At 41.2% G+C, this 22,795-nt stretch overlaps 1 protein-coding gene across 1 annotated transcript; it reads right to left on the bottom strand.

The window, feature by feature from the left end:
- Positions 1-1,744: 1,744 nt before the first annotated feature.
- On the bottom strand, positions 1,745-22,631 carry LOC307138438 (uncharacterized protein). The gene is made up of 3 exons (XM_079836736.1): positions 22,567-22,631; positions 21,901-22,118; positions 1,745-3,047 (listed from the first exon to the last, which is right to left on the bottom strand). The coding sequence occupies exons 2-3, from the start codon at positions 22,058-22,060 to the stop codon at positions 2,311-2,313; spliced, it is 897 nt and encodes a 298-aa protein (XP_079692862.1). The 5' UTR covers positions 22,061-22,118; positions 22,567-22,631; the 3' UTR covers positions 1,745-2,310.
- Between the last annotated feature and the right edge of the window lie 164 nt (positions 22,632-22,795).

Below are 22,795 nucleotides of genomic sequence, written 5' to 3'. Positions count from 1 at the left end.
GGCGGCAGCGTCCAACGTGATCCCTTTTGGCCTGCTGCACATGAGACCCCTACAGTGGTGGCTGAAAACCAAGGGGTTTTTCCCCAGAGGGAATCTGTTCCGTATAATCAGGGTAACGCACAGATGCTTTCGTTCCCTAGTCATATGGAAGAAATCTTGGTTTCTGTCCCAGGGGCCAGTGTTGGGAGTGTCCTGTTGTCGGAAAACCGTTTCAACAGACGCCTCCCTCACTGGTTGGGGCGCGATCATGGACGGCCGTTTTGCGAGAGGCCCGTGGGAGGGCTGTCATTCCTCCTGGCACATAAATTGAGATGATGCCAGTCTACAAAGCTCTAATGAGTTTTTTCCCGAAACGTCAGGGGGGTCTGAGGTTGCGCCCTCTTTGCAGACTGGCGCATCACATCCTCCTGTGGTCCCGAGGGAAACTGTTGCCGACTCGAGTTTGGTTCTCAGACATAGCTCTGCTGGCCTTCTGAGGAGGGATCTCCTATCTCAGGCGGGGGGCACGATATTTTTTTTTAAGTGGAATGTGTTTTCCACTTGGTGTAGAGTGTGTGAGGTGGACCCAGTTAACTGCCCAGTGGCTTCAGTGCTGGAGTTCCTCCAAAATCGCTTCTCTGCGGGTCTTACCCCGTCCACACTCAAGGTGTATGTGGCTGCCATTGGGGCTTTACATGCTCCTATGAGTGATGGGCCTTTGGGTAGGCACCATCTGGTTGTACGGTTCCTCCGTGGGGCTCGGAGGATGAGGCCTGCGGCTTGTTCCAGAGTTCCAACCTGGGATCTGGCAGTGGTACTTGAAGGTTTGGCTGAGGCCCCCTTTGAGCCACTGGAGTCGGCTGAAGAAAAGAACCTGACCTTTAAGGTGGCCTTTCTCCTTGCTATCACTTCTCTGATGAGGGTGGGGGACCTCCAGGCCTTGGCGGTGACGCCGACTTGCCTGGAGTTTGCCCCTAGCGGGGTTAAGCCCATCTTACATCCTAAACCGGGCTATGTGCCCAAGGTGCCATCTAGTGTGGCCAGGTCATTGGTTCTTCAGGCTTTCCATCTTCACCTGCTCTGCCCGGTCAGAGCTTTAAAACTATATTTGGAGAAGTCTGCGCAGTGGAGGAAATCAGAACCGCTGTTAGTGTGCTTCTACTCAGACAATCAGCAACTGGATTGTCCAGGCTATAGCCACGGCTTATCAGGTGCACAATTTGCCTTCACCAATGGCCGTGAGGGCCCATTCCACTAGGGGCCCGCACACTTTTATAAGATTTTACAGCTTGCACCTCCCTACAACGCCCGGCGCTAGGGTGCTCCAGTCCTAGTTGTGCCTGGTCTCCAGCTTCACACTAGGCCAGGCGCGACCCTCGGTGTGGCCTAGTGGGTACTTGTTCCTCAAATTCGTCATTCTGATGCAGTGCGAGTTCCCTCGAAAGGGAAAGGCTCGGGTTATGTCTATATCCCTTGTTCCCTGAGAAAGGGAACGAGCACTGCGTCTCGTTGCCACACCTGATCACCCTGGAGCGCTTGCTTCATCGCGATAATTGCCATTACTATGCGCTCGCCCCCCTTATGTAGCTTCCGGATATGCCGTCACATTCTACATCATGACGCAACAACAATCAGGATTGGAATAGTTTCATTCAGACTTCAGATATGCTGTTGCTTAGGGAGCATCTCCAAATTCGTCGTTCCGATGCAGTGCGCGTTCCCTTTCTCAGGGAACAAGAGTTATAGTCATAACCCGAGTCGTTTTCTCACCGTATTTATTTTGCTACTGAAAGGAAAAATAGACAGCACAAATTTACATTCATTTAACTGCCACACGGGATATTCACCTGTGCGCTAACCCTTAAGCAAAGACAGATAAAATATAACAAAACTAACTTTGCCGTATTTCAGGGCCTTGAGGGCTGGTGAAAGGCCTCTCTATAATCTAAACTCTTATGTTAATCTCAAGGTTGGCCAGTGATGCCACATGAAATGATTCTCTCTCGTACGAGTTATTACATAAACCAAAGGTTTTTCTGTCTGCAACTCATTCCACACTGATGACATAAAACCGTTCTCTCATAAGTGAATGCTCATGTGGTTCTTAAAGGTGGCTTTATATCTGAAACTCTCTCCACAGATATCACAAATGAACGGCTTCTCTCCAGTGTAAGTTCTCATGTGGCATTCAAGACTTCCTTTTTTGATGAAATCTTTTCCACACTGTTGGCAGATGTAAGGCTTCTCTCCAGTGTGAATTCTTAAATGGTCTTTAAAGTGTCCTTTTTGATTGAAACTCTTCCAACTCTGAGGGCACGTGTAGGGTTTCTCTCAAGAGTGAACTGTCATGTGGAGTTTAAGATTTTCATGTTGTACAAAACTCTTTCGACACTGTCTGCAGGTGTAAGGCTTCTCTCCAGCATGAGTTCTTAAGTGTCTATTAAAGTTTCCTTTATCAGTGAAACTCTTTCCACACTGTTGGCATGTGTAAGGCTTCTCTCCAGTGTGAATTCTTAAATGGTCTTTAAAGTGTCCTTTTTGATTGAAACTCTTCCAACACTGAGGGCAGGTGTAAGGCTTCTCTCCAGTGTGAATTCTCATGTGGACTTTAAGGTTTCCATGTCGTTCAAAACTCTTTCCACACTGTCTGCAGGTGTAAGGCTTCTCTCCAGCGTGAGTTCTCAAGTGTCTATTAAAGTTTCCTTTATCAGTGAAACTCTTTCCACACTGAGGGCAGGTGTAAGGCTTCTCTCCAGCATGAGTTCTTAAGTGTCTATTAAAGTTTCCTTTATGAATGAAACTCTTTCCACACTGAGGGCAGGTGAAGAGTTTCTCTCCAGTGTGAATTCTCATGTGGACTTTAAGGTTTCCTTTTCGGCTGAAACTCTTTACACACTGTTGGCAGGGGAAATAAGTTTCTGTAGTTTGAGCTTTTTCTCGTGAGGAACTCTTTTCAGTCTGTGAGCAACTAAAAGATGTGTCTTCTGTTATGAAATCATGATTCTCATATTGATCTTTCTCTTTTAATTCATTCAGATCTAGACTCTCCTTTTTCAGTGACATCAGGTCTAAGGAAAAAAAGACAAATAAAATGTTACCTGCATGATGTTTTAACATATGTTTTGATTATGTCTAATTTCATATGATTAAAAGATAATTTAAATGAATGTTTTATGTCTTCATTTGATTACCAGTAAAATTTTAATACGCAACAACATTTCTGATACAAATACACAACACAATTTCTGAAGGAAAAAAATTGATTGAAATGGATCCTTCGGATGAGACGTTAAACCGAGGTCCTGACTCTCTGTGGTCATTAAAAACCCAGGATGTTCTTCGGTAAAAGAGTAGGGGTGTAACCCCGGCATCCTGGCCAAATTTACCCATTGGCCCCTGTCCATCATGGCCTCCTAATCATGCCCATTAACAGATTGGCTTCATCGGTCTATCGCCTCTCCACCAATCAGCTGGTGTGTGGTGGGCATTCTGGCTCAATATGGCTGCTGTCTCATCATCCAGGGGGTGCTACACATTGGTGGTGGTTGAGGAGACCCCCCCCCCCCCCCTTCTATATGTAAACCGTTCTGAGTACTTAGAAAAGCGCTATATAAATGTAACAAATTATTATTATTATTCTTAAAATCACTGATTGTTAAATAATTTACAATTAAAATGTAATTAAACCATTTGTATTAGGCCGGTTTACTCTTCGTTACGGCAGACATTTCTCCCATTGGACTATGAGTTTCTAATACCATGAAAAATGTTTTATGTTTACTATGTGTCGTCATTCCTACATTCTATAAATGGAAATTGATCAGAACTGATGTATACACAATATTCATTTAATTGTACACGTACAGATATGCATTTATTTGATTCAGTGCACCGGTTAAATAGATAGATAAATGTTACACCCATCTATGAGTTACATCTTCCATTTAGCAGTGTAAGAAGTGGATTCTTACATCTGTTGAAATAACCCCTCCACATACCATTTTTGTGCTGTAAAGTTCCATTTATTTCACACAAAGCTGGGAACACGTTGGCATTGTTTTACCGTCATCACTTCTTTGTGGTTGAATGTGTAGGTCTCACTACTGGAGCACGCCCACTAGTACCTGTGAGTATTTGTGTTATAAATCTGGTCTTTGTTGTTGTTTTTCTTTGCTGCAATTATGATCTTTTGAAGCTGGTAAAATGTGTGTGTCACTTTATGTGGGTTAAATCTTCAGATTTACTAAATTGCTATTTTTAGCAATTGCTGTTTTCAGGTAATGTGGAAAAAGAAGGCTGTTTAGTGTTGGGGGGAGAGAGACTAAGCAAACAGATGTCTGTAAAAACCCTTGGATGCTTGAGTAACATGGTTGCTGGCTGGCAAGAAGCCAATTTTGTTCATTGTACTTTTGAAAGTCGCCTCAAGTTTTTTTCCCCCAATTTTTTTCTATTGTTTTTTTTTTTTTTTACTCTCATGTCTTTTTTGTTTTGTTTTGTTACTTGTTATGTCTTTAAAATGTATTTTGTTAAGCCCTTGGCCTTAATTGGGGAAAATAAAAATCCCATCTCCATTAAAAATGACTCTCTTCATTTGTGAATGTGCCATAACATCAACCTCTTAAATTTATACTTCAACCCATTTTAAGATTTTCAGAGAAAAATGCACAGGACAACATTTGCTGCCTGTGTTAATCGGGTCAGCACAAAAAACGAATTTGGACTGACAGTCTGAACGTAGCCTAAGAGTTAGAGTTCTTCAACTCTGTAATCCCCAAACTGAAAACCCGAACCAGGTACTGGTTACCATAGCAGCAAAAACACATCAGCAGTACAAGACCTAAAGTTCTATGAGCTAAAGGAATTGTAGAGAGTTGCACTCCCACTTCACTTTGAAACAGACAAAAACACTTGAGAAATGGAGACATGAATCCAAGTTTCCCACCTCTAGATTTTCCTTTTGTATTGTTTTTGCCTATGGATTAATTCAAACTCTTCTGAAATGTTTTAGAATTACTAAGTGTAACTAACAAAGTTTACATGTTTAACATGTTTAGTATCTATGATATTCTGTATGTTCACTTCCATTACATTTCACCAACTCTGTTATGAATTACTCTTATACAGTAAGATTCTCGGAAGTTCTTCCCTCTATGCAAAACACCCAATAGAAGACAAAGGATTGCAAACTTTCCTTCCAAAAGTATAACTCCTCATTTCCTCATCACCGCCTAACATCATCACTCTTAAAGGCCCCCTGAAGTGCCTTGAAACACGCAGCATTATTCAATGTGTTGACGTAATTTCCCCTGAATACGCTCCAGCTGTTAACAGCTCCTCCCCTTTTTTGAAACAGCCAATAGAGTTTCATTAATACCACAGTTTGACTAGAGCCTTTCTGTTTGGTAAAGCCAGTTTCCTCCTAATCTCTAACCGTTTATCATCATAATCTCTTCCATATCGCTTTGAAACACAGCATTCCGTGCAGAATTTAAATGGGTCCGATATGTTTGGTTGTCTGAGCCGACTCGTGCATATGATCCGCGCTGCGCTCTCGTGTCTCCAGTCAACGGCTCTGGTCTAGACTATGTGTGCGCGCTGCGGCGTTGCGCGTGAAAGTAACGAGAAACTAACCAGACTTCATTCGCCTTAAGTGAAAGCTTATTTACACCGTCTGAATCGTTCGCTATGTGCCTTTCACCAAGTAGAAATTAGTAAATGTGTGAACTAGGGATTGTCCCGATCAAGTTTTTTTGCCCTCGAGTCCGAGTCATTTGATTTTGAGTATCTACAGATACCGAGTCCCGATTCCGATACTTCTATATTACATAAAAAAAGAATAAAGAAAAGCGAAAAAACAGATCCAGGATGTTCCTTATATGTTATTTAATTCACCTTATTTAACCAATAGCGTCTCTGCAACAAAGTGACGTCATGCCGCACGCGTTGCTGTTTCTGTGTGGAGTCAAAAGGGTCTAACTCTGTGCTACCGCATAACTATAGATGTGTTAAAAAATAATGAGAATATATATACATATATCCGAGTCCTGATCAGGAGGTAACGTCCGATTCCGATCGAGTCTGAAACCACGTGATCGGGCCCGATTTCCAATCACGTGATCGGATCGGGACATCCCTAGTGTGAACAGCTGACCGATTTCAAATGCAGCTTCAGCGTCTATTTATAATGCAGGGGGGCGCTTCAGACTCTAGAGAGCATTTGATTGGACAGAAGATTTGATGAGAAGGTGAAGTCTGCGATGATGTCATCAAAATCTGTGATTCATTTTAACGGAAGTGAGTGACTAAGTTTTGAATGCTTATATCTCCTAAATGAAAAAGTTGTCATTGTTTTGGAACACACCAGCTTATTCCTAACCTTAAGGCTAGCATAGTCATACTAAAAGCTAAAACTCTTCAAGTTTGATTTCAGTGGGCCTTTAAAAAGCTTTTGGGAATTCAGGGGAGAAATTATGATGAAGATGCTGAGCTAGAAGTCTTCGAAGAACCCCTAAGTTTGTGTCAGGCTGTGGCCTTGTCTTTTAAGATCTAGTCCACACATGAGTATTTCCTCTGTTTAAAAAAAAAAAAAAGTTGCGTCCACATGAAAACTCAAATACACACTATGAAGCCATCAAGAGCATGCCAAACCAACAGGTGGCAATACAACCCTAACCATAAAGCCATGTTGGCCAATCAGAAGCCTGGAAAAAGGGTTATGGCTGGTTCTGATTCTGACACAACAAGCCAAAATCTCCAGTTTCACTGTCCACACTACAACACTGCAACCGGAGTTTCTGAAAATGTTCACCCTGGAAGTGTTCAAAAAAGTTTGGTTTCAGTGACCGAATACTGTGTTTGCATGTGGGAAAACGGCCAAACCGCAATTAAAAATCTGCAGTTTTGAAAATACCTGTGTTCGTGTGGAAAGGGCCTTAATCATCAAAGACCTTCTACATCAACCCATCAACCTCTCTCGCTCTCATCAACACAACTTCAGCAAAGATCACCTGAAGCCTCAAGAACTAGTATTAGGACACTCTTTCAACTCTTGAGACATGCCAGTATCAGACTTTGTCTTTTTATTATTTGATACATTAAGTATCACCAATTTCCTCTGTTCACATTAGGGATGTCCTGATCAAGTTTTTTTGCCCTTGAGTCCGAGTCATTTGATTTTAAAGGGTTAGTTCACCCAAAAATGAAAATTCTGTCATTAATTACTCACCCTCATGTCGTTGGACACCCGTAAGACCTCCGTTCATATTCGGAACACAAATGAAGATATTTTAGTTGAAAGCTGATGGCTGAGAAAGGCTTCACACAGGCCTCCATTGGCATTCAGTACATTGACACTTCCAAGATCCATGAAAGGCACTTAAAACGTCGTTACAAAGTCTATCTCACCACAGTGGCTCTACAATAATCATACAATGCGACGACAATAGTTTTTGTGCGCAAAAAAAAATCAAAATAACACCTTTATCCAACTTGTTCTTGTCTTCCGTGTGCGCCTCCACGACGCATGCGCGAGAATATGACGTAGCGCCGGTGTTCGGGAATCGATGAAATACACACTTAAGCTCCATTTTGAGCACTACGCCGAGACCTAAAGCACGATCAATGTAGAATCCAACAGCTTAGACACGCGCGTCTTCCTCTGCTCGTAAACAAATCGCTTCTGGGTCATATGTCCGAACGCCGGATCTGCGTCATATTCTCGCGCATGCGTCGTGGAGGCGCACACGGAAGTCGAGAACAAGTTGGATAAAGGTGTTATTTTGATTTTTTTTTGCGCACAAAAACTATTGTCGTCGCATTGTATGATTATTGTAGAGCCACTGTGGTGAGATAGACTTTGTAACGACGTTTTAAGTGCCTTTCATGGATCTTGGAAGTGTCAATGTACTGAATGCCAATGGAGGCCTGTGTGAAGCCTTTCTCAGCCATCAGCTTTCAACTAAAATATCTTCATTTGTGTTCCGAATATGAACGGAGGTCTTACGGGTGTCCAACGACATGAGGGTGAGTAATTAATGACAGAATTTTCATTTTTGGGTGAACTAACCCTTTAAGTATCTACCGATACCGAGTCCCGATCCGATACTTCTATAATATAAGTATATACTTCTATATGTTAGTGTGCAGTAGATTATCTGTCATACCTCCTCTCTCCTTTTTTCATCATTCTCTCATTTATATAAGCCTCCTCATTTACATCACGCTTTCTTTTTGTCTCCTTCTCTTGCCCTGTCTCTTCCCCTCCTAAAGCTGAGCTCTGGTTGATAGTCTTTTCATTGTTTAACATTTTATATATTAAAAGGTCCCATGGCATGAAATTTTCATTTTATGAGGTTTTTCAACATTAATATGAGTTCCCCTAGCCTGAATATTGTCCCCAAGTGGATAGAAATGTTGATCGGTGTAAACCGAGTTCTGGCTGTCTTTCTCTGCCTTTGAGAAAATGACAGGCCAGACTAGCCAATCCTGAAGTCTCCTGTTATGAAGTCAAAACAGGAACGGTTCCCTCCCTTTCCTCCGCCCAGAGAATCAGGCACGCCCAAGCGAGCGTCATATTTGTTTGTCCTCGACTGATCATGGCTTTTAAACGAGCGAGGCATGCCAGTTGCTCAGTGTTTGGATGTACAAATGAAAACAGAAGTCTTTTTTCAGTTCCTTCTGATCTGTGATCAGTGATTTCTTATGTGTAGCCAATTATTTATTATTCGTGCACACACTGCGGCTTCTCTCTCTCCTGACAGAACGGTGTTTTCATGTTTTCTATCTTGTGAGTCAGTGTTTTTGTGCGTCCTCGTAGCGTCTATCTGTTTTACAATATGCATACAGTCATGAGTTTCTGCTCAACATCGGCAGAGTCACATCTTTAGAGATAAACCTCACGCACGCAGAAGCTCAGGCTGACCAGAGAAGACGGGCTGAAGACGGACTCGGCATGACTGGGACTCGTGTTTATTCAGAACTCTCAGATACAAACACAATAAACTTGCGCTAACAGCTCTCTCACAACTCAGTAGTTACTATAAATAACTTTGTCTGCAATCGCTGAGCTCCGTCTCTGGTACATTAGTGATGTCCGATTCGCGAACTAATCATTCTTTTGAACTGGTTCTTTTTAGTGAACCGAATCAGTTCACCAAATTGGACTGAATCGTTCTAAACGATTCGCGTCTCCAGTCAGCGCTGATCCATAATTTACTAAAGTTACTAACTTTCTGACATGAGTGACAGTCCCTCCGACTAGAAATAAACTAATAACCTGAAGTATATTCTAGTAACTACAACAGGTCATTGAACTGAGACGTGCTGAGAGAACTGATGAGAAGTGAACTCCGGTCCATCCGTCTCTCTGGCAGCAGCTCGTTCCTGCTCGTGCCTGGTAGACCTTGTTAAACCACGCCCCCTCCGTTCATTTCAAATGCAAAGATGTCAGCCAATCACAATAGTGGGCGTTTTTACTGAAGTCTCACAGCAGACACGCCTCTTGAAACAGGGCATTCAGCCACAGGGAAAACATCAGTATTGAAAAAATGCCTTTTATTTCTAAATTATGACATTTTATGATGTAAAAATCATACTAACAATATAAGTACACCTCAGGAAACATTATAAAATAATAGAAAAATGCCATGCCATGGGACCTTTAAAACAGCTGTCAAATATGAAATGTTTAGTTTGGCTACTTGCATCTCGCACCGTTTACTGGAGCGTTTTACTCGCACAGAAGCTTCTGCGAATAAAGCATGCATACTTTAATTTGATTGGTCATCTCATATTTTGATATTGATGAGCTGTGACGGTGACCGACCGCAGGCAGGGCAGCTCAGACAAGAAGATATCCTTGCAGCACTAAAGTAGTGTTAATACTCTATTAGGCAATTACTTCGCAACATTTAACACATATTAACACTTTGTTGCCCTTGACTGTTCTAGTTGCTTCTATTGCTTTCATTTTAAAGTCACTTTGCATAAATGTGTCTACTAAATGACTAATGTATTATGTACACCTTGGAAAAATAAAGAGGTCCAGACCTCATATCTGGCTACGGCCATCGTGTAGGCAGTAGGGTTGCCATCCGTCCCGTAAAATACGGAATCGTCCCGTATTTACAAGCAAAATGATGCGTTCCGTATCAAACCAATACGGGACGCGATTTGTCCCGTATTTTACACAGGTCCACACATAGTTCAATAAACACACAAGGATTTTGCAGTGTGGAGAATACTGATAGCAAATATAAAGAAATCAATTTCACAATAAGTAGTACAGGAGCTCATTTGTGCGTGATTGCGGGCTTTGTCTCGAGAACACGAGCTGTGCCAGAGTGTGCCTGAAAACTTGCGCGGTTTTTTAAAAAACATGTCGAGCTCGCGTCGCGTCCACCGTTTGAACGCAAGAGGATCTCCAGATATAGAGCTGAATATCAAAAAGGTATCAATGGGTCTGTCCAGTAACTCATGATGAACCTCAGGCCAACTGCACACTTTATGAGAAGCATTTCAGTGTCTCAGACTGACTGACTTTGGTGACAGACCGGTCTATGTGACACACACATCCGTGCTTCTAAAGCTAGGCCTATAGTTTTTTTTAATGGATAATATATTAATATAATATTCCAATACATTATCAGAGCTTGGCAGACAGAATTATTATTTTTTAGACAGGTTAATTAATAGATTATAGCCTATAGATTATTATTAATTTATAATTTAGCTAGGCTATATCATACATAATAAATAATCCTGTCTTATAAAGTTTATGACATTTAAAAAATATTTAGATAAAAATGGGACAAATAATTACACGATAATATAGTCATAATTTAAGTAAATTATTCAAAGAAAATAAACATTTTTAAAATTCAAAAAAGTGATTAGGCCTACTGGTTCAGAATGACGGCTTAAAGGGACAGTTCACCCAAAAATGAAAATTCTGTCATCATTTATTCACCCTCAAGTTGTTCCAAACATGTATACATTTCTTTGTTATGTTGAACACATAGTAAGATTACTGTGGAAGTCAATGGTGCCCCCAAAGCAGCCTGGTTACAAACATTCTTCAAAATATCTTCTTTTGTGTACAGCAGAACAAAGAAACTCATACAGGTTTGGACTAGAGGTCTTCACGGGTCCAAAAATTCATACCCGAACCCGAAGAGACCCGTAATGTGCTTAACGGAACCGACCCGGACCCGTCTATTATTTCAAAAGCTGGACCCGGACCCGTGAAGATCCGAGAAATGCCAAAAACGTAGTACCCGGAACCGACCTGGACCCGTCTATTATTTAAAAGCTGGAACCGAACCCGGCGTGAAGACACAGACCCGACTGGACCCGTTTGTCACATATTCCACAATAACTGATATTAACAAGTCAATAAACAAGTTGTGAAAAATATAACTTTTTGTCTTACCTAGCCGTCGTCTCCCTTCCTTGTAACGTTACTTGTGATTCATTACATCCTTGCCAAAAAGTTAAATCCATGTTATTCCTCTCTTGTTATTCCAAGCATGCTTAATTCACTCATCATTTCAGCTTTAAAAGTCCACTTTATGTCACGGTGACGGATGACAAATGCGTCTTTGCAGATTTGCATTTCGACTCGAGTTAACTCGCATAATAACTTTGACTGTTTGCCTTTTTGAACTATAATAACGATTGCTCGTTCGGTGGCCGCTGACGTCCGCATTATTTATTTGCTATAATCTCTGTGAGCCGAGCCTGACCACCAAAACTTTAAGAAATAAGACGGTTAATTCATATTATTATTAAAGTCAATCACAGCGGAAGCTCGGGTTGCCATAGAAATGACACGGACTTGATACTGCACATGCGCGGTGGCTGGAGCAACCTGAAATATGAGCTTTTTTACGCAATTTGAGCATCATAGAAAACATTTGTGACAGTTCTACTGAGATTTTGTTGCTGATTTTAAATATATTATTTAAATATAATTTCAAATCAAACTTCAACAGTGCGTCACACGTAGACAGCACTTACTTTTTTCTCATGTTTGTCCACAATATGCATGAAGGATGCCCGGACAGAAGAGGTGCCCGTGGGTTTAACTTCTTTATATTCATTGTTTTTTAGCTTTTTTCACACATCACTCATGAAGGTAACCATTATTATTACCGTGCGCTTGCAGAGAGAGCGAGAGAGAGAGAGAGAGAGCGAGCGCGTGAGGCGAGCGAGCAAGAGAGAGATCGCTCGTGTTTTTCTTCTTTCTTTTTTTTAAACCTTATTTCCCGGCTCACACTTTTCTTATCCTAATTTTACAGTTGCAAGTTACAAAAAACACACAAGCAGTGCTGACTGACTCTGATCACGGGCAGGTGTTCTCCGAGTCCGGATCGACTCGGGTATTGCACACAATGTTAAACAGACCCGGGACCCGTAGTAATAGATTGGGACCCGACCCGGACCCGGCTGATCATTTAAAATATAGACCCGAACCCGTACGGGTCCCGGGTCGGGTCCCGGGTCCACGGGTCTCGGGGGCTCCGTGAAGACCTCTAGTTTGGACATCATGAGGCGTCATAAGTGCACCAAATAGGCTAAGAGTTCTTTAGAATTAAATAAAATAATCAAATGTAAAATAATATAGCATGCATGTGTTCTGTTGCAAGTTCACGTACTTGATCTTATGTTTTCTTATGGTTTATTATTGAGCTGTCAAGTTGTTAAGATTGAAATAATCATTTCATGACGTATTCTTTATTTCTGTCCTTTATGCAATTGTTTTTTAGGCTATTTTTTTCCGTTGGGGTTGACGTGTCGTGAATGGGTGTCCCTTATTTTGCCACACTGAAGGTGGCACCCCTAGTAGGCAGCCTAGTTTACCTCAACACTTCAGTTTACATGGTCGGAGCTATTCAGTCTTGTTCAGCTAGTTCCTCCACAGAGCCTTTACTGTACACATGGTCGGAGCTATTCAGTCTTGTTCAGCTAGTTTCTCCACAGAGCCTTTACTGTACACATGAAGTTCCGCTTGTATCAAATTCAAATGGATAAAGTGACTGCCTGGTGCTCGTAACTCATTATCACTTCAATTGAGCGGCAAAATCGCAGAACGAGTGGAGTTCATCAGCTGCTCTCGCGCTTCGAGTCTGTTGGATGCGCTCGCGGTTTAATCAGGTAATGCCGTTTCTTCACCTGGCTTTTGATGCTTGTTCCCAATCCCATGCATTTGCAGCACTCGAGTAAATAACAGCGCTTAATATGTGGGGGCGTGGTGGGGTTTGGCGAGCGGCGCTCCAGGAAAAGTTTATGTTCTCCCGATCGACTGTCAATCATTTCCTCGGCCAATCACGGGCCCCCTCTGTGCTCAGGCCCTGGGGATTCAGCCCCAGCTAGCCCTTATGTTAATCCAGCCCTGTACATATATACATCCCAGGACATTGTATGCAGGGGTTAAAGTGGGTCGGAATGGTCCGGAACTACATTCCGGCACCTCAGATAAATGAATGAATAAATAGATCCAGCAGTCGCAGCGCGAGATGAGCAGCTGAATCATCTCACGCACAGGCGATATCCACAATTCTGTGGCAAAACAAGCTGAACCAGACCTCTAGCTCCGACCATGTAAACTAAAGTGCTTACCAGAAGAGGTAAACTATAGGCTACACTTTAATGCTGCAAGTATATCTTCTCATCTGAGCTGCCTGCGGTCTGTCACCGCTCGTCAATGTCAAAATATTTGAGATGACATCAAATTAAAGTAGGCGAGCTTTATGTTCACAGACACTGAGCACTTTTTGAATTTTACACGGTGCGAGATGTAAAAACTAAAATTTCATTTCATATTTGACAGCTGTTTTAGGACAGAAACTAATACAATTTTGTCTAATTTCGCCATATTGAATTAAAAAAAGGACATTAACGAAGCTGATTTCATCAGATTAGGCATAAAATGAATGTGTGTATATTGTGAATTAATTTATTAAACGTATATACCTAGTGTATATGTTAGCCTTCAGTGAATTAACTTGTCTAAGAGGCTAATTATAAGTTGACCCTATGTTTACTTTCTTCACTGACACAGACGAAAATGGAAAGACTATCAGTCAAAGCTCAGCTTTAGGAGGTGAAGAGACAGGGCAAAAGGAGGAGACTGAGATAAAAAGAAAGAGTGAAAGAGTGATGGAAATGAGGAGAGTGATAGAAATGAGAGACAATCTACTGCCCACTAACATTAGTTTTTAAAGCTATTTATTTTTTTAGCCTTCAAACATCTTAAAATGCACATTCAGTGTGGGTTCACACTGTGGGTTCACTTTATTGTGGGTCCAGGCCCCCCAAACTACCTCATATGTGGGACCTCACTGGCTTTAAAACTCTTTATTTGCATGCTCAAAAGTTGTTGCAGTTTCTGTTTGCTTTGACCTAATATCTGGAGTCCAATCCAATCCACTTTATTTATATAGCACATTTAACAAACAACAATCAGTTTCCAAAGTGCTGCACATAAAAATATTAGCAATACAAGAAAAATACACAAAAAATATATAAAATCAATAAGACACAGGACCACCCAACTCACATGTAGTTGAAAGCCAAGGAATAGAAAATGGGTCTTAAGACGAAACTTAAAACATTCAACTGTGGGAGCCTTTCTGACCATGGGAGGCAGAGCGTTCCACAATCTGGGGCCAATCACTGCGAAAGCCCGGTCCCCCCTGGTTTTAAGTCTGGTCTTAGGAACCAAAAGCTGTAGCTGGCCCTCAGACCTCAGTGAACGCAACGGTGTATAAATTTGGATGAGGCCCGTGATATACTGTGGGGCTAGTCCATGCAAAGCTTTAAAAACAAACAATAAAATCTTAAAATCAATTCTAAATCGAACCGGAAGCCAGTGCAGTGAAGCGAGGATGGGGGTAATGTGTTTGCGCTTTTTGGTTCCTGTTAAATGCATTTAAGCTGCTAATGTGTTGTGCCTGCCTGGCATATTTATATATAGACATACTTAATATTAAAACTGAATATTCAGACACTATATATACTCATTGTATCTCTGTGCTTTGAAGATTTTTTATTTATTTTTAAAATACTAATTAATTATGTGGTAGAAAGCAGTGTGGCACCAAAATCGGCTACTATATGGTGGCTCTTGGGTTTACATGTTCTTAATCCAGGCCTGTAGATGGACCTTTTTTTTTTTTTTTAAATATCAAGTAAATAAGTATTGTGATACTTGGTGCCACAGTGATTTGCTAAACCACGATACTCAATATGTTGTCCCACGGTTGGTCATTTAACCTTGTTGTACCTACACAAAATTTGAGGGTTCCCCCACCTGCCAAATCCCACTTTAACCACTGATTGTATGTACAGATATAACTGTCTTGTAATGTGTCCATGGTATTGTATGTCGTTTATGCATGTCTTATGAACAACTTACTATTTCATGTAACCTCATATATGTTGTGTCTCCTATCAAATTAATGCTCGCTTCACGACTTTCATGCATGTCACGTCCTCATAGGAGGCAATATGTGTTTGTTGCATTAATTAGAGTTTAAATGGGCACAGAACCTTTGATTTCATGCTTGAAACAAAGAGCCATAAAATCTCCAGACAAATTTTCCACTTGGAAATCCCAACAATCTCATTGGTCAAGTCTACCTCAGGAGGTGATGACCTCCTGCAGACCTTTTAAGGAGCGATGCACTCTCTCCGCCCACTCTTCTCTTCTTCCTGGCTGAAACAACACCTCATCTCAACCAGCCTGCCTACCGGCCAGATAAGGCCTCCACACACAGCCTCACGTGTGTGTGTGTGTGTGTGTGGGACAGGAAACCAGATGCCACTACAGAGCCAATTGGTCCAGCAGGCCCAACTCACAGCTTGTGCTACTTCCTCGACGGAGTCAAAGCAAGCAAGTTCACCGTCGTTCCTTCGCTCATCACGGAAGGAATCGATCGCAACTGCAAAACCATTGGACGGAACCATTAAGACTTTCTCCTGCGACCGTATATCTGGACGCCTTCCCAGGCAAATGCAAGTAATGTACTAAGAAATACAAGTTGCTGTTTAGTTAATAAAACTGTAAAGTTTATCAGTGGTGGTTCTCCCAGGTTTAGACTCTCTGTATAACATCCATCTGTTCTGACCCTTTTCCCTCCAACCACTTTAACCTTACCTCTTGTCATGTATGTATTGTGTATGTATCTCTTCTGTTAGTTTTAGTCTTGTTCCGTGATTTAGTTATTAAAGTTTGTGCACAATATATGTTTGGTCCTGACTCCGTGCCTGCAAACATATTGTCCCTTAAATGATCGATCTTGCTATGCGCTCTAAGCGCTTAGGTAAATTCAAAGAAAAAAATATTTTTCTGTGGCCATGAAAAATATCCTTTTCTAAGAATTAATTAATAATCCATACTGAACGTCCATAGGATGACCTGATTGAATGATTGTAATGTTAATGTAGCTACATCAAGTTAATCTATTTAACAGATTAAAATATTCATAATTAATCATAATTCTTATTCTTATTCTTTATTTAATGACCACACAGCCAGGCTGGTGGAATTTGTTTTCAGTACAGCTCTATGTACAGGTTCCAACATTACATTAAACAGTAACAAATAGGGTGGTCATGCCTACTCCACAGTACTCAGTGTTCAGAGTTCAGTATGCTTATTGCTCTGGGGATGAAACTGTTTTTAAAGCGAGTTGTTCTGGCGGCGATTGTCCTGTAACGCCTTCTAGAGGGCAGTAACTGGAAGGCGTAGTGTGCTGGGTGGTTGATGTCTGAAATTATCTTGTGGGCTCTGCGTAGTGTCCGTTTGTGGTAGAGTGATTCAAGTGATGGTAGAGGTGAACCAATAACTTTGGATGCTCTGTTGATGATGCGCTGTAATTTTTTCTGGGAAAGTGTGTCTAGACTGCCAAACCAAACTGTGATGGATGTGGTGAGGATGCTCTCAACGATGGCCGTGTAGAAGCGGAGCAGGAGATGAAACCTTACTCTAAACCTCTTAAGCTATCGGAGATGGAAAAGTCTTTGCTGGGCTTTTTTGTAGATATGATCTGAATTGATTTTCCATTTGAGGTTATTGCTGATATGGATTCCAAGGAATTTGAATGTGTCAGTGATGGAGATAGGTTCACCGTCAATGAGCACAGGAGTTTTGGGGGATGGCCGATATCTTAGGTCGATGATGAGTTCTTTTGTTTTTGATGTGTTGAGTAAGAGATCGTGGTCTATGCACCAGGTCACTGTTTGATTGATCTGTGCGCGGTATTCGGTTTCTTGGTTGTTGGTAATGAATCCTACGATAGTTGTATCGTCCGCATATTTGTATAGGCTGACAGAATTGTGGTGTGATGTAAGGTGGTTTGTGTAGAGAGAAAATAGCCAGGGTGAGAGAACACAGCCTTGTGGTGCGCCTGTGCTGAGGAACAGAGGGGAGGATGTATTATTTTTAATCTTTACCTTCTGTTGCCTATTACAGAGAAAACTGTGAATCCAGTGACAGATGCATGGGTCGATATTCATGTCCAGTAATATATTAAACAGTTTGGCAGGGTTTATTGTATTGAATGCAGAACTGAAATCCATAAACAGGATGCGGGCATATGTGTTTGCGGACTCAAGGTGGTTCAGTATGTGATGTATTGCCAAGTTGACGGTATCCTCAGCTGACCTGTTGGCTCTGTATGCAAATTGGAAGGGGTCCATTAGGGGGGTGGTGACGCTTTTTAGGTGTTTGAGTATGATGCGCTCAAATGATTTCATGACTGCTGATGTCAAGGCAATAGGTCTGTAATCATTGAGGCAAGAGATGGTCTTGGTCTTGGGAACCGGGATGATAATGGATTCTTTAAAGCACTTGGGTACTGAGTTTTCACAGAGGGAGTTATTGAAAATGCTGGTGAAGACTCCAGCCAGTTCTGCAGCACAGTGGTAAAGAACGGTGGGGCTGATGTTGTCTGGGCCGGGGGCTTTATTCCTCTTAAGTCCCCTAAAGGTGAATGAATAATCATAATGAGTTATGAATAATTATTAATATTTCCCCTCAGAGCTAATTTGCTACAAGTGTTTAGTGTAGTTAATAAAACCTTTTTTTCTATCACACTGTAGTGGACAGCACATTCCAGGGCCCAGTTTATGGCCGGGCTACTCTCTGTCCATAACAGTGGACAAAGGTTTGCTACATTTTGATTGGATCTTGGTGGACTAACACAAACAGACTGTCCAACGCCACGAGATAAAGATACTAGGACAAAAGCCAGACACCTCTTGGAGGGCAAGAAGAAGACCTCTGGTACCAAGCCCAGGAAGTAAAGGACTTCTCATTGGTCCACAGGCAGTTTCTACCCTTCACCCAATCTAGAGACTAATCCCTAATGTCCTGGTCTGTGACTGCCATAAAAATTCCACAGGACCTCAAGTGACCAGTGAGTGAAAGAAAGACCACAATGATCCATCCAAATCCATTCATAACTATGTTTGGAAACCTTAACACTGATGTAAACTACAAACATCCATTTCATACTTATTCTCAGTGACAGCTATTTGTAATGCAACATCTTACACAGAATAAGCTGTTAATTAACAAATTAATGAACAGTTCAATCTTTTCCCATCACGTTTGGTGTCTATTTGATAAGAATATTGCCAAGGGTTTTCTGATGGTGGTTTGGAAAGTGAGAAATGCATTGGTAAACTTTAAAGACACTTTAAAGACTTCTGTGTACAGTATGCAAATGAGTTCCACAGGGGAAAAAGGGTGGGCCACACTCTGTGCGCCCTCTGATGACAGCAGCCAATCGCAACACTGGAATGGAGAAGCGCCAAATTAAAATCTCCTCCTATTCGGAAAAGGATAAAGGTACCCTTTCAACAGACTCACCTTGTTCTGAGTCTCCCCACAAAGATGAGACTGTGACAGAGCAACCAAGTCCAGGGTTTCTCCTTGAGAGAGACAAACAGATCACCAAGTTCTGAGTCTCCCTTCAAGAGTCCACCAAGGATGAGACATATCAGATACACCGTAACATTCTGTGCCTCTGGTTAATCCAGAGAGACAACAAAAGATCAGAGGATCTGAGTCTACATCTTGTGAGGCAGCAACAGATACGACCACGTTCTGAGCCTCCAGCCTGTGAGGAAAGAGACATTAACAAACACATTTTAAAAGACATTTAGTGCAGCGAGACGACTACAGCATGTCCCGAGTCTCCATGCCAGAGAGACAAAAGCGGATTGACCATGTCCGGAGTGTTAGACCCACAGAGTCAGAAGACAACAAGGTTAAGCTCCGGAGAGCAAACCTTCACTTCAAGGACCTTCTGCACCTACTTCAGGGCCTCATCTGCGTGTTCCAGATTTTAGGACCCTTTGGTGCTCCAGGAGATGAGCATCCCACAGATCTTTGTGTTCAAGACTGTTGAAACGGATTACAGCTCCTTTCCCACTGCATTGTCTCCCAGCACAACCAGTGGATGAAGTCACCGCCATCGGACTGCTCACTCAACCAAGTGGAACATAAATATCACTTAACCAAACCTCTTTCCAGAAACCATGGCATAGTTGTATATTATCAGTATATGATTTTCTAATTTACTGATGCTAGTTAATAATAAATAATCTTTCATTTATTTGTTTGATGCATAATAAGGTTCTTCACCTTATTTTCAGAGAAACAACGGTTTATCTTTCCATAAGACCAACTGATTTTACATTCAATCTAAAATGATTGAACCGCCTCCTGTTTGGAGTGTTCTCATGCAGCCAAGGTAAAAGAACTTGACTAGTGTCCTAAACTAAGAGAGGGGGAAGGTGGTCATCTGATGTACTCATAACCACACCTTAAGTGACGTGTGATCCAAAAATCACAACGTCAGTGGTGACGTGAGTACCAATCACTACCTTACTTAACGTCCTTGGATGGACGAAAGTAAAATCACTACACGTTTATCATTTAGGTGATGTACAGATGATGAATTTACAAAAAACTATTATTTACAGGTTGCAGATTTTGATCTTGAAGGTGTTGTGGTTGATTTGGCTGTTGGTTTAAAAGCAGCACCAATCGTATGAGCTTTCTGGCAGGTTCCTGCACCACTTACCCACGGCCAGTGTTCACCTACACGCGTTCCACTCTACACTTCCTTCTCTCCCAAAACATGAATACACGTGGCATATCTTAATACAGTTGGGCAGATGATTCACAGCTTTATTTGTCATGTCAACCTGATAATATCTGTCTAAGCTTGTATCTCTACCTGCTTTTTTGACATTTCAGCTAAAAGTGCTACCTCCAGACCCGCAGAAATGAATTCGAAAACGCTAAAATTCAACTGTGTAACTCAAGTGTTGCTTTAAATACTAGCATTTCGCTCTCCCACATGCAGGACTCTTACTTAAAATGTTTACACACTTCCCTCGTTAACTTTTCTCCAGATTACACGCATAATCTCCATATCAATGCCCATTTCAATCACCAATGACATTGTGCAATATGAATCTTCTATAGTACAACATGTTAGTAGCCTGGATGCCAGCCAAACTTAGCCCCGCCCAAAACATTTGAGGTCTGGCCTTTGATTCGTTGTAGAGCCACTATGCTCGAACCAGAGCTGTTCGGACCAATCAAATTGTCATGGTGGGCTTTATACGACGATGGACAGATGATAAACAGTAACGTAATCATCCACGTCACCAAAGAACGCTTGGGTTGAATTTGTTTTAATCCTAAACGGAGAACTTGGTTTGGCAGGGTTACCTGCTAAAATTCACATTCCTGGGTCTAAATATCACATAATTGGGGTCGCTTCAACGCGCAGACTTGGCAACACTGTGTTCAGTTGACATTTGACAACTAACGTTATGCGTCGCTCCGTTGCTCTGATTGTTTGTAGGTCTATCCAATTGAGGTCTTTCCTGGTTCGGTTGAAACACGCCCCATATACAGTATATATGTATTCTGACTAGAATTGACTATGACAACGTCAGGCTAACATTTTAGCGAAACAGAGAGAGCTTTTGAGGATGAGAAAAAAATCCCATATAGACAACAAATGTAAAGCTGATCAGTCACATTTCATGCTTTGCTTTATGCAAAACACAGATTTTGTTAGATACTGTTATCTAGTACAATTAAGAGACATAAATGAATGGTTTTCAAATCAGAAGTAGATTTGGGATTTAATATCACATAAATAATTATAAAAGGCTATTACTGTATTATTTTTTCCTAATTTAATGTGTCGTAACAAATGGACATCAGATCTTCACAGATTCACTTGAAGCAGCATTAGTGTTTTAGATTATTCTGGAAACCTGTACATTCATTTCTACTGCTTCTGTTACACTTTTGCAGGAACCAATCACAGACTGGATTATCCACCTGGTGCGCTATTGGCGAGTTTAATACGATGACGGATGGAGAAGCGATGGGTCGTTGCCCGTTGATCACGCCTCTTGTGGTCTGATTGGTTGAAGGACTATCCAATTGTGTACGGAGTCATTTGAATTATGCAGTAGAAAATACAGAGCAGACTCCCCAGACCAATGTTCAATTGTACACTGAGCTTGTTCTGGTGATAGACAGACAAGTTATCCAGTGTAATTAAATGACAGAAATTAATGGTTTTCAAATAGAAGTAGATTTTGGGTTTAATGTCACACAAGTAATTATAAAACGCTATTACTTAATTATTTTTACTAATTGTAGTGTTGTAATAACAAATGGACATCAGATCTTCACAAGTTCAATTGAAGCAGCATTAGTGTTTGTCTGGTCATGTGATCTCATGTCTGCCCACGAGGCGACCCGCTCCATGTTAAATAATGACACTTATATGACATTCTTCAAAAATATAATTCAATTTCTGTAGAGCTGGAGATTTTAATAAAGATCAAATGACTGAGTTCAGCTTTGAGAATGAAACCAACCTGTTTGTTCCTCAGTTTCTTCATGTTTCACTCTCAATGTTTCTTCAATCTTCACGTCTTCTCTCTCCTCTTTCTCTGTTTGTTCCTCAGTTTCTTCATCTTTCACTCTCAATGTTTCCTCAATCTTCACGTCTTCTCTCTCCTCTTTAATAAACGCCATCTTTATGTAGACGTGGATCTCAGTCACATCACCAGGAGTTTTTCTGTGTGTTTGAAAACTGTTTAAGATGAGAATAATTAACAGAAACAAATCTGTCTCAATCAGCTCTAGTTCAGTAGCTCAGTTAATGGACCTTAATTACCTGAGACAAAAACACTCAAAACTAACGTATTAATTAAATAATTCAAATGATACAATTATACAGACCCTTAAAATATTAGTTCAACTTACTGATTTGTAGAAATCGAGATGGAAATAGAAATGCAGCGCTTTGAATCACTGAATCATTTGTTGCGATTAAATTGACTCGGAGAGTCTAAAGCTCCGGTTCTCTTGTCACTCGCCAGAGACTGAACTGATTCACCATAAAGAGCGAAATGAGTTTATGATGTTACTTTACTCAAACAACGCTGATAAATGTTAGATAAAGCAATGCAGCGTTACATTTAATAATATATCATTCATTCTGTTTTGCTTTAAACACTTTAAACGCTTAAAACACAAACCTTCCTCGAGCAGAATCACAACAGATGCAGGATTGCGGCGCGGCCTTATGACGTCACTCTTAGATACCAAAATAAAAGTCCCGTTCACACTGATGAGTCTAAAATCACAGAAGTGGATAGAAATTCACATTAAAAAAATCTATTAAAAAAGATGACAGAATTCAGTGCTGAATGTATTATTGAAATACATTTAATAACACAATGGTAATTTACATTTCTGTAACGGTGC

This window comes from Gobio gobio (assembly GCF_949357685.1).
Source record: "Gobio gobio genome assembly, chromosome: 1".
Classification (NCBI taxonomy): domain Eukaryota; kingdom Metazoa; phylum Chordata; class Actinopteri; order Cypriniformes; family Gobionidae; genus Gobio; species Gobio gobio.
This window is presented reverse-complemented; position numbering and strand designations above follow the sequence as displayed.

Excerpts from the sequence above, each read along its gene's own strand:
- LOC307138438 (XM_079836736.1), bottom strand. The coding sequence starts at position 22,060 with ATGGCGTTTATTAAAGAGGAGAGAGAAGACGTGAAGATTGAGGAAACA. Across the intron at positions 3,048-21,900 it reads AGAAACTGAGGAACAAACAG|ACCTGATGTCACTGAAAAAG; the intron begins GTTGGTTTCATT and ends TTTTTTCCTTAG.